This window comes from Phytophthora cinnamomi, assembly GCF_018691715.1.
Source record: "Phytophthora cinnamomi strain GKB4 chromosome Unknown Contig24, whole genome shotgun sequence".
NCBI classification, from domain to species: Eukaryota; Oomycota; class Peronosporomycetes; order Peronosporales; family Peronosporaceae; genus Phytophthora; species Phytophthora cinnamomi.
The window spans coordinates 424,801-438,962 of NW_027150957.1; the positions used below are offsets into that span (position 1 = coordinate 424,801).

General features: G+C 56.4%; 1 protein-coding gene across 1 annotated transcript; it reads right to left on the reverse strand.

Annotated features, from left to right (window-relative positions):
* Positions 1-3,338: 3,338 nt before the first annotated feature.
* Positions 3,339-4,217, reverse strand: IUM83_15260 (uncharacterized protein; the record flags this gene model as incomplete). Its single annotated transcript, XM_067940064.1, has 1 exon — positions 3,339-4,217. One exon carries the CDS (start codon positions 4,215-4,217, stop codon positions 3,339-3,341), a length of 879 nt encoding a protein of 292 aa, XP_067794449.1.
* Positions 4,218-14,162: the final 9,945 nt, after the last annotated feature.

The following is a 14,162-nucleotide window of genomic DNA, read 5'->3' on the forward strand; positions in this document are numbered from 1 at the left end:
TTGGGCTTTCTGGGCCGCAGGTACGTGTGATCGTTCGAGAGACCTGTGATTCGCTTGGATTTCCATGATTCCTTCGTTAGCTCAGCCCAACGCGCAGTAAATCCAGTGTCGTGTAGGAACACGCGCTAAATTATATATTGGCACACTTTCCCCACCAACAACACCCACCAAGTCACCGAAGACTCAATGGGCTTGTTAGGGTTAGAACCTGAAGGCCCAGGAACTTTCCCTTGCGCCGGGTTGATGTTTCCCCTGTGTACCGAGCTTCCGCTAGTCGACCGACGGAAGACTCAGCGTCACTTGCCACGAGCAAAGGCTAGCACGCTCTCACACACAAAATATACCTCGCAGGCCCTCAGAAGGAAGGGTCCCGGCCTGTTACGGCGTGATACGAGGGTGCCGGAGCTATACTCCGGCGGGAAGAAATAAATGGAGTGCGCTCTCGCTCCTCCAGTTCCTGGCGACGACTCGTCGCTACCAATACACCGGCCACTAACTCTTGGCCCTGCCAGGGATGAACACACGCTACACTAGTAGATGTGCCCACCGACAGTCATAATCCTACCTACCAGGTTTACCTTGAGCTGCAGGTCGTTCACTGCAGGCACTGGTGTCGCCCTTGCGTGGTTGGGAGGAAAAGCTGTTCTGTTATTGTTGCCCGAAGGCTTATCTTGTCTTCTCTTAAGTTTCCTATCGATCAATACAAATATCAAGTATAAACGCGTCCGTTTTGGACCGCCAGTTGTAACTCACGACTCTTCGGTGCTTTCTCTGCGACGTGGCGGCGTTACCGACGACTCAAACGGCCGCTGAAACGCCACCGACGACTCGGGACAGGCGCCGATGACTCATAGGTTCGGATCTTGCCAGTAGGTTCGCACCGTACTTAGCGAGCTGCAACCGCCCGCGCTTGACTTGGGACCGTCGACGAGTCATCGTCACCGGCCTATTTTAGGCCAATCAGCGATCGGGGGGTTTGGTCCAATGACTGGCGATGGGTTGTGAATTACCAGTCGGCGCCGGCGCCTCGAGTCTTCTGCGCACCCTGTCTCGGCTGCATTTCTCGACACCACAACTGCCCCCACCACTATGCGAACCATTGTCTGGCGAGCGTCGTGGTGCTCCTTGTGTCTGCTTCAACGCTCGTGGTGTCCAGCGCTCTCGTACAGGTCTCGCGAGCTTTGCCTACCTTGGCTCAACGAATGTACCCATCTCTGACTTGGTAGCACAGGAATATGCCACAGTAGGCATCCGCAAAGCAGGTGTGTCTTCGAGAGTCGCTGCTGTCGGTGCAGCAGCTCGTACTAAAGCTGTAGCGATCACTCCCGACGACTCGCAAAGTCACGCCGCAGCCTGGGTCATCGGCTGCTGAGTCTTCGGCGGCAGCTGAGTCATCGGTGCGGTTTTCTGCTACAGCGCCATGGCACCTAACACCGCACCGACTCCGGAGCAGCTTCAGTTCCTTCTGCTGCTTGGTGAATCTGAGGGTGCACGTGCCCTACTAGCCGATTGCACGTCTTGAAGGCTCAGAGCCGCGAGCTCCAGCTGACGCTAACAACGTGACACCCAGTGACCGCTCGAACTGTCTCTGGTCACCCAGCTGGTTATCCAGAAGCATATGCTGATCACTTGATTGACACCTGCTGATTACGCGGATGAGTTTGTTGAACCCGTGAACATCGTGTTGGTTCCGGAATCCGAGTCGTCGGGAGCCGCCTGCGCACTCCCGGGGCAGCTTGTAAAAGTAATCGCTGCCATCAGTGTCGTCTTCAGGCTGTCGTAGTCTGTAATAATCCATCGATTTTGTGATTTCCATCCAAATTGGCCGCGTTCGGTCTCCATGTAGTCATGCAATACTGCAGTAATCATCTTCGTCTGTGGCTTGGGCTGCATTGCCCCAAGTACAGTTCATGGTGGCGACGAGTCTACGGCACCTATTCCGCTTCAACAACCAGGACCATTTGCGGGTGCTGACCGCTAGTGGCTCCAGGATCGGTCGTCCAAAACGATTTTAGGCACCCATACTCGAGAAAGAGAGCTTGAGTCATCAATTGCATCACGCCCAACATCAAATCCAAGTCGCGAGTCTTCGGCGACGCTTGGAGCGGCTCGGGACGTTAGTTGAATATTATAATTGCACGTCCGCTTCAATTGACAGTCGTGACCTGATGACTTGAGCTCGCATTTGAAATTGGTCACGGCTGGGGACATATGGTTGTGTGGATGCCCCTGTCTCTTGGTGGGCAGTGATTTGCCCCGCTCCATGTACTGCCAGATGCGGTTGCCTGGTACAATGAGAGCTTCTGGAACGCGGTGTTCTTGTCCTTTGTTTGAGTAAATCAACCAGTGGGCGGACGACTTGTTGTGTTGAGTCGTCGGCCACGGTGGCTTTGCCTTCGGTGGCTTGCTGCGAGGTCTGGTCTGCTTCTTTTTCACCTCAGCTTGTGCGTGAGTCGTCGGCATGGTGGCGAGAGCTTCCGTATACATAAAAACAGAGTCGGGAACATTGGGCTTGTCACACATCGTCGCGATAAATGTCTGTTCGGGTACCGCCAATGAGTCGTCGGGGGCACGGGCAGGTATCGTTTGAGTCATCGAGGCATGTTCCGGCGCTCCGTTTGCCTTCTGTACTTCCTCGCCACCATGCGCCGTCGACTCACTAGTACTCGAGTCTTCCTCAAGTGCTTCCGAAGATATGGCAACATCCTTTTCGGCGTTGGTCACCTCCGCTGAGTCGTCGGCGGTGGCAAGGAGGTTCCGGTAGTGCTCTTGCACTGCTGATTCCGAGTCGTCTTCCACCGGCGAGTCATCGGGGTTGTCACTTCCGTCGTTAGCATCGACATTTCCGCCTTCTTGCCCCTTAGCGGCCGCTTCTGGACGTCGCAGGATGCCCCTGGGCGTGGGGTAGCTCGGTCGATCCACTATCGGTTGTGGTTTGACTAACCACTGTTGATAGCGTTCAGCCTCCCACTTCAGCAGGGTCTCATCACGCGCTTTCTTGTCCGACTTCTGCACCGACCACCATCCCATACGCTCGCCGGGTAATAATCGCACTGCAGTAGCGAGTCGTCGGGGCATGTCTCCGTGCACTGCACTTATCCGCGAGTCATCGGCAGTATCTCCAATCACTTCATCGTCATCTTCTCCACTTGTAACACCTTCACCGAGGCTTCTGCCTCTCTCCTCTTCAAGCACCGACGTTATCACATCGTTGTCTTGCTCATTTTTCGTCCATTCGCTCTTGCCCACGAAAGCGTAGATACACTCCGCTTCAATCGCAGGCTCGACTAACTGTGGCAGCCCGATTGGGACCAACCCAGTCGTAGTTGGCGGGCTGCCTAGTTTAAATGATCCGAGAAGAGCAGCTCCTGGAGCTCGGGTGTGAGGTCTTTCTTGTCCACCTTGGACTTGACGATTGTTGTGAGTTGTTGGAAAACCTCGCACGTGTCAACATCGTGGACCTGCATGCACAGCTGGCAACGGTGTCGACAGTAGTGCGCTAAGTGATGTAAGCCTCCGCAGGCTGCACACGGCCCGTACTGGCGAGATTTCTCGTCGCGGTAGCCACGGCTCTGGAGCCGATTGTCCCGGCCTTGGCTGCGGCCAGCTGGGTCACTCCTGAGTTGTCGGTTGTCTGACCACGCGCAGGTACCTTCAGCGGCGACTCGTTGCCCCTTGTCGTTGGCTGCTGCGAGGTAGTCGTCGCTGCCGTCTGACGAGTAGCTGTCACCCCAGTCTTCGCCAGAGCACTGTGCGTCGTCGCTGCCGTCTGACGAGTAGTTGTCACCCCAGTCTTCGCCGCAACGTTGTGAGTCGTCGCTGCCGTGTTCACTTCCATCTTCGCTGTTGCTGTCGCCATCATATCTGTGGCGTTGTTGCTGCAGCTCGCTCCGCGTGTCCCGCGTGTCCCGTTCATGAAGTTCGGCGATTATGTCGGCGACAGATGCTTCAGCTAGGCTCACCCGAGGCATGTTGCGTGAGTCGTAGAGACGGCGCTCATAACCTCGTTCGCGTCGGTCACGACGGTTGTAGGCATCTCGCAAGTCGTCGCGGCGGCGGTCATCACGTCGGCGAGTGTCTTTCGAGCGTTCGTGGCGGCGCGAGTCGTCGCGACGTCTGTCATCACGTTGTCGAGAGGCATCACGAGCTCGGGAGTGAGACAGCGACGACTGGCGGGACGAAATTCGCTCGTCAATCTTCAATATCGCTTGGGTCATTTCCTCCAACTCATGGATATCCGCGATACGCAGATGGCACAAACGCCGTTCGAGTTCCCGGTCGCCGCAGGTCTCGAGGAACCGCTTGACGTGGTCGCGTGCTTTGCGGCCGTTGCTCTCAAACCGGATTCCGGCGTTCCTGGCATAGCCATTGAGCCGGTTTAGGTAGTCGCAAACATGTTCCTTGTCTTCGCGCTTGGCTGAGTAGTAGCGAGTCTCCGCGGACTGGCTGAACTGGGAGCAATAGTATTTGATGAAGGCTTCGCTTAGAAGGCTCCATGTTCGCTTGGTCCTCTTGGGCAGTTGTCGGTACCAATGTAGAGCGCCGTCCCGAAGACTCAGCTCGAAAGGCATGCACCATTCATTGGGTGATGCTCGTGTCCCTTTCATCTCGTAGACAAAGGCGCGAAGCCATTGCATCGAGTTCTCGCTCTCGTTCCTGGTGCCCGAGAATGCTTTGATCTGCCCCAGTGATCGATGTGTTGCCACTTCGATCGTTGGGGTTGCGTTCAGCAACTCGAATTCGGTCACTTCATAGATTTGACGCAGGTATTCGTTCGACTGCGCCCTTCCATCACCGGTGAAGACTGCTTCTTCGTCTGACGAGTCGTCAGTGGACTGGTAGCGACGACTCTTGCTCCGTCCGGAACTGCTTCGCGTGCTTCTGTACGGTTTTGAGTCATCGGTGGTGCTTCTAGCACGGTCTGAGTAGCCCGTAGTTGGTGGAGTCACCATGTGGGAGTCTTGAAAGTACGGGCGCTCCGTTTGCCTTCTGTACTTCCTCGCCACCATGCGCCGTCGACTCACGAGTACTCGAGTCTTCCTCAAGTGCTTCCGAAGATATGGCAACATCCTTTTCGGCGTTGGTCACCTCCGCTGAGTCGTCGGCGGTGGCAAGGAGGTTCCGGTAGTGCTCTTGCACTGCTGATTCCGAGTCGTCTTCCACCGGCGAGTCATCGGGGTTGTCACTTCCGTCGTTAGCATCGACATTTCCGCCTTCTTGCCCCTTAGCGGCCGCTTCTGGACGTCGCAGGATGCCCCTGGGCGTGGGGTAGCTCGGTCGATCCACTATCGGTTGTGGTTTGACTAACCACTGTTGATAGCGTTCAGCCTCCCACTTCAGCAGGGTCTCATCACGCGCTTTCTTGTCCGACTTCTGCACCGACCACCATCCCATACGCTCGCCGGGTAATAATCGCACTGCAGTAGCGAGTCGTCGGGGCATGTCTCCGTGCACTGCACTTATCCGCGAGTCATCGGCAGTATCTCCAATCACTTCATCGTCATCTTCTCCACTTGTAACACCTTCACCGAGGCTTCTGCCTCTCTCCTCTTCAAGCACCGACGTTATCACATCGTTGTCTTGCTCATTTTTCGTCCATTCGCTCTTGCCCACGAAAGCGTAGATACACTCCGCTTCAATCGCAGGCTCGACTAACTGTGGCAGCCCGATTGGGACCAACCCAGTCGTAGTTGGCGGGCTGCCTAGTTTAAATGATCCGAGAAGAGCAGCTCCTGGAGCTCGGGTGTGAGGTCTTTCTTGTCCACCTTGGACTTGACGATTGTTGTGAGTTGTTGGAAAACCTCGCACGTGTCAACATCGTGGACCTGCATGCACAGCTGGCAACGGTGTCGGCAGTAGTGCGCTAAGTGATGTAAGCCTCCGCAGGCTGCACACGGCCCGTACTGGCGAGATTTCTCGTCGCGGTAGCCACGGCTCTGGAGCCGATTGTCCCGGCCTTGGCTGCGGCCAGCTGGGTCACTCCTGAGTTGTCGGTTGTCTGACCACGCGCAGGTACCTTCAGCGGCGACTCGTTGCCCCTTGTCGTTGGCTGCTGCGAGGTAGTCGTCGCTGCCGTCTGACGAGTAGCTGTCACCCCAGTCTTCGCCAGAGCACTGTGCGTCGTCGCTGCCGTCTGACGAGTAGTTGTCACCCCAGTCTTCGCCGCAACGTTGTGAGTCGTCGCTGCCGTGTTCACTTCCATCTTCGCTGTTGCTGTCGCCATCATATCTGTGGCGTTGTTGCTGCAGCTCGCTCCGCGTGTCCCGCGTGTCCCGTTCATGAAGTTCGGCGATTATGTCGGCGACAGATGCTTCAGCTAGGCTCACCCGAGGCATGTTGCGTGAGTCGTAGAGACGGCGCTCATAACCTCGTTCGCGTCGGTCACGACGGTTGTAGGCATCTCGCGAGTCGTCGCGGCGGCGGTCATCACGTCGGCGAGTGTCTTTCGAGCGTTCGTGGCGGCGCGAGTCGTCGCGACGTCTGTCATCACGTTGTCGAGAGGCATCACGAGCTCGGGAGTGAGACAGCGACGACTGGCGGGACGAAATTCGCTCGTCAATCTTCAATATCGCTTGGGTCATTTCCTCCAACTCATGGATATCCGCGATACGCAGATGGCACAAACGCCGTTCGAGTTCCCGGTCGCCGCAGGTCTCGAGGAACCGCTTGACGTGGTCGCGTGCTTTGCGGCCGTTGCTCTCAAACCGGATTCCGGCGTTCCTGGCATAGCCATTGAGCCGGTTTAGGTAGTCGCAAACATGTTCCTTGTCTTCGCGCTTGGCTGAGTAGTAGCGAGTCTCCGCGGACTGGCTGAACTGGGAGCAATAGTATTTGATGAAGGCTTCGCTTAGAAGGCTCCATGTTCGCTTGGTCCTCTTGGGCAGTTGTCGGTACCAATGTAGAGCGCCGTCCCGAAGACTCAGCTCGAAAGGCATGCACCATTCATTGGGTGATGCTCGTGTCCCTTTCATCTCGTAGACAAAGGCGCGAAGCCATTGCATCGAGTTCTCGCTCTCGTTCCTGGTGCCCGAGAATGCTTTGATCTGCCCCAGTGATCGATGTGTTGCCACTTCGATCGTTGGGGTTGCGTTCAGCAACTCGAATTCGGTCACTTCATAGATTTGACGCAGGTATTCGTTCGACTGCGCCCTTCCATCACCGGTGAAGACTGCTTCTTCGTCTGACGAGTCGTCAGTGGACTGGTAGCGACGACTCTTGCTCCGTCCGGAACTGCTTCGCGTGCTTCTGTACGGTTTTGAGTCATCGGTGGTGCTTCTAGCACGGTCTGAGTAGCCCGTAGTTGGTGGAGTCACCATGTGGGAGTCTTGAAAGTACGGGCGCTCCGTTTGCCTTCTGTACTTCCTCGCCACCATGCGCCGTCGACTCACGAGTACTCGAGTCTTCCTCAAGTGCTTCCGAAGATATGGCAACATCCTTTTCGGCGTTGGTCACCTCCGCTGAGTCGTCGGCGGTGGCAAGGAGGTTCCGGTAGTGCTCTTGCACTGCTGATTCCGAGTCGTCTTCCACCGGCGAGTCATCGGGGTTGTCACTTCCGTCGTTAGCATCGACATTTCCGCCTTCTTGCCCCTTAGCGGCCGCTTCTGGACGTCGCAGGATGCCCCTGGGCGTGGGGTAGCTCGGTCGATCCACTATCGGTTGTGGTTTGACTAACCACTGTTGATAGCGTTCAGCCTCCCACTTCAGCAGGGTCTCATCACGCGCTTTCTTGTCCGACTTCTGCACCGACCACCATCCCATACGCTCGCCGGGTAATAATCGCACTGCAGTAGCGAGTCGTCGGGGCATGTCTCCGTGCACTGCACTTATCCGCGAGTCATCGGCAGTATCTCCAATCACTTCATCGTCATCTTCTCCACTTGTAACACCTTCACCGAGGCTTCTGCCTCTCTCCTCTTCAAGCACCGACGTTATCACATCGTTGTCTTGCTCATTTTCGTCCATTCGCTCTTGCCCACGAAAGCGTAGATACACTCCGCTTCAATCGCAGGCTCGACTAACTGTGGCAGCCCGATTGGGACCAACCCAGTCGTAGTTGGCGGGCTGCCTAGTTTAAATGATCCGAGAAGAGCAGCTCCTGGAGCTCGGGTGTGAGGTCTTTCTTGTCCACCTTGGACTTGACGATTGTTGTGAGTTGTTGGAAAACCTCGCACGTGTCAACATCGTGGACCTGCATGCACAGCTGGCAACGGTGTCGACAGTAGTGCGCTAAGTGATGTAAGCCTCCGCAGGCTGCACACGGCCCGTACTGGCGAGATTTCTCGTCGCGGTAGCCACGGCTCTGGAGCCGATTGTCCCGGCCTTGGCTGCGGCCAGCTGGGTCACTCCTGAGTTGTCGGTTGTCTGACCACGCGCAGGTACCTTCAGCGGCGACTCGTTGCCCCTTGTCGTTGGCTGCTGCGAGGTAGTCGTCGCTGCCGTCTGACGAGTAGCTGTCACCCCAGTCTTCGCCAGAGCACTGTGCGTCGTCGCTGCCGTCTGACGAGTAGTTGTCACCCCAGTCTTCGCCGCAACGTTGTGAGTCGTCGCTGCCGTGTTCACTTCCATCTTCGCTGTTGCTGTCGCCATCATATCTGTGGCGTTGTTGCTGCAGCTCGCTCCGCGTGTCCCGCGTGTCCCGTTCATGAAGTTCGGCGATTATGTCGGCGACAGATGCTTCAGCTAGGCTCACCCGAGGCATGTTGCGTGAGTCGTAGAGACGGCGCTCATAACCTCGTTCGCGTCGGTCACGACGGTTGTAGGCATCTCGCAAGTCGTCGCGGCGGCGGTCATCACGTCGGCGAGTGTCTTTCGAGCGTTCGTGGCGGCGCGAGTCGTCGCGACGTCTGTCATCACGTTGTCGAGAGGCATCACGAGCTCGGGAGTGAGACAGCGACGACTGGCGGGACGAAATTCGCTCGTCAATCTTCAATATCGCTTGGGTCATTTCCTCCAACTCATGGATATCCGCGATACGCAGATGGCACAAACGCCGTTCGAGTTCCCGGTCGCCGCAGGTCTCGAGGAACCGCTTGACGTGGTCGCGTGCTTTGCGGCCGTTGCTCTCAAACCGGATTCCGGCGTTCCTGGCATAGCCATTGAGCCGGTTTAGGTAGTCGCAAACATGTTCCTTGTCTTCGCGCTTGGCTGAGTAGTAGCGAGTCTCCGCGGACTGGCTGAACTGGGAGCAATAGTATTTGATGAAGGCTTCGCTTAGAAGGCTCCATGTTCGCTTGGTCCTCTTGGGCAGTTGTCGGTACCAATGTAGAGCGCCGTCCCGAAGACTCAGCTCGAAAGGCATGCACCATTCATTGGGTGATGCTCGTGTCCCTTTCATCTCGTAGACAAAGGCGCGAAGCCATTGCATCGAGTTCTCGCTCTCGTTCCTGGTGCCCGAGAATGCTTTGATCTGCCCCAGTGATCGATGTGTTGCCACTTCGATCGTTGGGGTTGCGTTCAGCAACTCGAATTCGGTCACTTCATAGATTTGACGCAGGTATTCGTTCGACTGCGCCCTTCCATCACCGGTGAAGACTGCTTCTTCGTCTGACGAGTCGTCAGTGGACTGGTAGCGACGACTCTTGCTCCGTCCGGAACTGCTTCGCGTGCTTCTGTACGGTTTTGAGTCATCGGTGGTGCTTCTAGCACGGTCTGAGTAGCCCGTAGTTGGTGGAGTCACCATGTGGGAGTCTTGAAAGTACGGGGATCGCTCCCCTGACGCGCTAAACACCCTCCCAGTGGGGTTTTGGCTTGGGTTTTCGTGCTTTGTCCTTTTTTGAGTCGTCGGCAGCGGTACGCTAGCCAGGTTGACCACTTCGCGAGCCGCACGAGTCTTCCGCGAGTCGTCCAGGGTAAACGAGTTCACGCCAAAGGCTGGGCGGAGTCGCTTCTTCCATTTCCAGAGCTCCGCGCCGCTTCGGCCGGCACCCAGCACTCCAGAGTCGACGGCGAAGGGTGCTCCAGAGACCGAAACCCCAATGCTTTCAGAAATCGCTCGGTTTCCTTCACCACTTGTTCGATTGTCACGGAACTAACTGGGCGAGCCAACCCGTGACACAAATCGGTCCAGACCGCTCGGCGAGTCATCGTTGGCTCGAATAGCTCACCCCAGTCGCTCTTCTTCATCTCGTCATAAAGTCGACCGAGAACCTTGTTGGCCACCGGCGTGTCACCGCTGAGTGGCGGCCGGTTACCGGAGGTTTGCTCAGTCACTTGAGTCGTCAGGACCGGTGACCTCGAGTCGTCGGCGGCGTCTTCAAAGTCTTCCAAGTCGTCACACGCTGGCCCAGGGCCATCCACATCATCCAGTTCGTCCACGAGGTTGCGCATCACGGAGCGCGTGTCATCGTCAAGCTCAACCGTGAGGTTTCGCGACAACGAACGCGTGCCCACGCTGCGTCCCGCAGACAGCACTGTATCTTCCGGAGTCTCGGGTGTCACCACCGCTGGCGCAGGCGCCTTCTCCTCCAGGTAATCGCCGTAGTCTTCATCCATTTCTTTGTCCTTGGCGTCGGATCCAGTCATCGAGTCGTCGAAGCTGACGGTCCGCTCAGCAATCGAGTCGAGGTGCGGCGTGATCAGGGCCGCAGTCGAGTCGTCGCCACGCGTTCCGCCAGTCTTCATTGGGGTTGCTGGTACCGCTGAACGTGATCCTTTCGCCATTCTTCTTCTCGTCTTCTTTTTCTTCTTCTTCTTCGCTTCTTCTCTTGGTTGCTGCTCGTAAAGTCGATCGACCTGCCGTTGCACGAAACACAGAAGGTCACACCAATCCCGGGTCGCGGCACCAGTTGTCGTGTAGGAACACGCGCTAAATTATATATTGGCACACTTTCCCCACCAACAACACCCACCAAGTCACCGAAGACTCAATGGGCTTGTTAGGGTTAGAACCTAAAGGCCCAGGAACTTTCCCTTGCGCCGGGTTGATGTTTCCCCTGTGTACCGAGCTTCCGCTAGTCGACCGACGGAAGACTCAGCGTCACTTGCCACGAGCAAAGGCTAGCACGCTCTCACACACAAAATATACCTCGCAGGCCCTCAGAAGGAAGGGTCCCGGCCTGTTACGGCGTGATACGAGGGTGCCGGAGCTATACTCCGGCGGGAAGAAATAAATGGAGTGCGCTCTCGCTCCTCCAGTTCCTGGCGACGACTCGTCGCTACCAATACACCGGCCACTAACTCTTGGCCCTGCCAGGGATGAACACACGCTACACTAGTAGATGTGCCCACCGACAGTCATAATCCTACCTACCAGGTTTACCTTGAGCTGCAGGTCGTTCACTGCAGGCACCGGTGTCGCCCTTGCGTGGTTGGGAGGAAAAGCTGTTCTGTTATTGTTGCCCGAAGGCTTATCTTGTCTTCTCTTAAGTTTCCTATCGATCAATACAAATATCAAGTATAAACGCGTCCGTTTTGGACCGCCAGTTGTAACTCACGACTCTTCGGTGCTTTCTCTGCGACGTGGCGGCGTTACCGACGACTCAAACGGCCGCTGAAACGCCACCGACGACTCGGGACAGGCGCCGATGACTCATAGGTTCGGATCTTGCCAGTAGGTTCGCACCGTACTTAGCGAGCTGCAACCGCCCGCGCTTGACTTGGGACCGTCGACGAGTCATCGTCACCGGCCTATTTTAGGCCAATCAGCGATCGGGGGGTTTGGTCCAATGACTGGCGATGGGTTGTGAATTACCAGTCGGCGCCGGCGCCTCGAGTCTTCTGCGCACCCTGTCTCGGCTGCATTTCTCGACACCACACCAGCCATTGTTCTCAGGAGCCGGAGAGCTCTGGAAAAAAAAGGGGGGGGGGTGAACGAGTGGCGTCGGATAGTGTGTGGCCCACACTATGGCCTATCTCTACGTTTCGAAACTTCAAGCGTACCTTCCCATGCTGGAAGGGATAGGTGCGCCTTTCCGGCACCCTGAACCCTCTTTGACTTACGTTTTGTATTGACCATACTGAAAATGAAATAGATTCCTTAACGTGTCTGATAGGATTTTTCTAGTCGTGTCTAATACAGGCTCCCGCGGTTAGGGGTTAATTAAAAAAAGCCGATCAAAGATGTACAGATGAAAATTGGGCCTATCCAAATTATCGAGAAAATGCGGCTTTGTGATTGAAGCACGTCAGCCATTCACGTTAAGTTCGCACGGAGCATCGAGTCCGATTCCGGCGGTCTGAACGATGTGGTGTCAGAAGGTGCGACGTCGAGGAGTGATAGCGACTGGGAGCCGACATCACTGTCGCTGTCAGAGGGAGAGGAAGGGGGTTCTGAAGATGGCACTGAGGGGGAGCAACGTGTCCGCTCCCCCGATTGCCCGCTTCAAAGAACAAATTGATGACAGGGTACTGTACGTGAAGCCGAAACATCAGCTTAAATGCCACTGCACTCAACCCCCCGTGGATCGTGTCGCGGCTAAAGGTGTTGCTCAAGACATAGAAGAGGTGGTTCCTGCGCGTGTGCGCCGCCAGAAACTCGAGTGGCATGGTTATTAAGCGTGTGATCACGGACAAGTACACAATGCTACTTTAATCCGTTATGAATTGATAGCTCAATTTGAACCTCCTTTGATACACGAGCCCATAGAAGAGTCTGCGTACTTTACAGGGTGAAACAGTTTTTTTTTTTTAGCATGTTCGGCTCGTCATTGGCTAACAAAACGCCATTTTTGGCTTCCTCGCAAATTGTACCCCTAGGCAGCCAATAAACGAAAAACCGATCTTAAGAAAATGTCAACTTCCAAATTTTCCATAGCTGCTACGTCAGCAAACACTCGAGGTTTAAATAGCAAAGGACTATTATACGGTGGTCGCTTAAGTACGAGAGAAGCGAGTGGCTCAAGCGGGGGTTTTCGGTCCGAGACAGAAAGGGGTAGCCAGTCCGTTCGCCGTTCGTCTAGCCAGAGCTCCCCGACGACACAGCTCAGAGCTACCAGAAGATGCAGCCAGGCTGCGTGAAGGATTTTTTTTTCCTTCATGGCAGCCATTGCCAGCAAGCCGTTTCCCCCAACAAAGAACCCCCCGCGCCGCGTCACGATGGACACTGGCCTGGCCAACCGCACCGTACGCCTCGAAGCGCCACACGAACTCCCTGGAGAGTGGGAAGGCCCAGTCTACGCGACTCTGAGCGTCCGTCCCAAGCTTCTGCATCCGACTGACGCTGGCCCCTTCTTCGACGCCGAAGAGGACGGCGTGCGCCGCCCGGCCTGGCAGGCGACACTAACGATTCTACGTCACGGCCAGCGCCGTGAAGACCTACCGTCAGCCCTCCAAGAACACGTTGACGTTTCCTACTGGATTCCGCATTGGCGTCTGACGCAGGCCTACCGTGATTTGTCCGATGAGCTCGTGGAGCGTCCGCAACTGTCGGTCTTCCGCTTCGTTCGCTTTCGCGTCTACTACGTCGCCTTTTCCGATTCGGATACCAAGTTTATCCGGCACACGTCTGATGCACCCGTCCTCGACCAAGTGCTTTGCTATTCCCGTGCATCCAGGATGGCGTTGGTGGACAACATCGATATCTTGCTGGAGCCAAGATCTGGCTTTGTGTGCCGAGTGGCCATCCGTGAATACGTGAACCGGCCTCGCCAGGTAGTGGCCATGCCACTGGAGCCAACCATATTTCGCCCTTGGAATTCATTCTTGGCCACTGCCCCCGCCACCAGGTGACGGGAGCCCCTCTGAGTTTCGTCAGACATGGCCTACGCTTTCGTTTGATGGGGCATCTGATGCCGCGGCGGTCCGCAACCGCCTTGGTGCTGCGTTCTCGACGCCAGGCGTCGGCTCGTGGTCCACTGTGGACTTAGGTAAACAGGCTGTGGCCTATGTCGCTCCCCGTGGAGAAACGACCGCCGTCGTCCCCTTAAACTTCGTCATGCGGCTCACGGCGCTACCGACGTGTGACGACACCCCGACCGACGATCCTGACCCTGTTCTTCCGTTATTGGTCCGTGGGGACGCAATCTTCACATCGGCTGACCTGTTCACTGCGCCTGGCGCAGCCGGTACCCCTGGGGTAGGCAACTCGACGCAACTTCGGGACCCAGCAAGCATTCCCGGTCCAGAACCGGCTCCAGCCACGGACCCGCGACTCGCGCCTGTGGCCACGGCGACCACCGATATCACGACAAGCATGTTGGCTGCGTTGATGGAACAACTACGTCTTG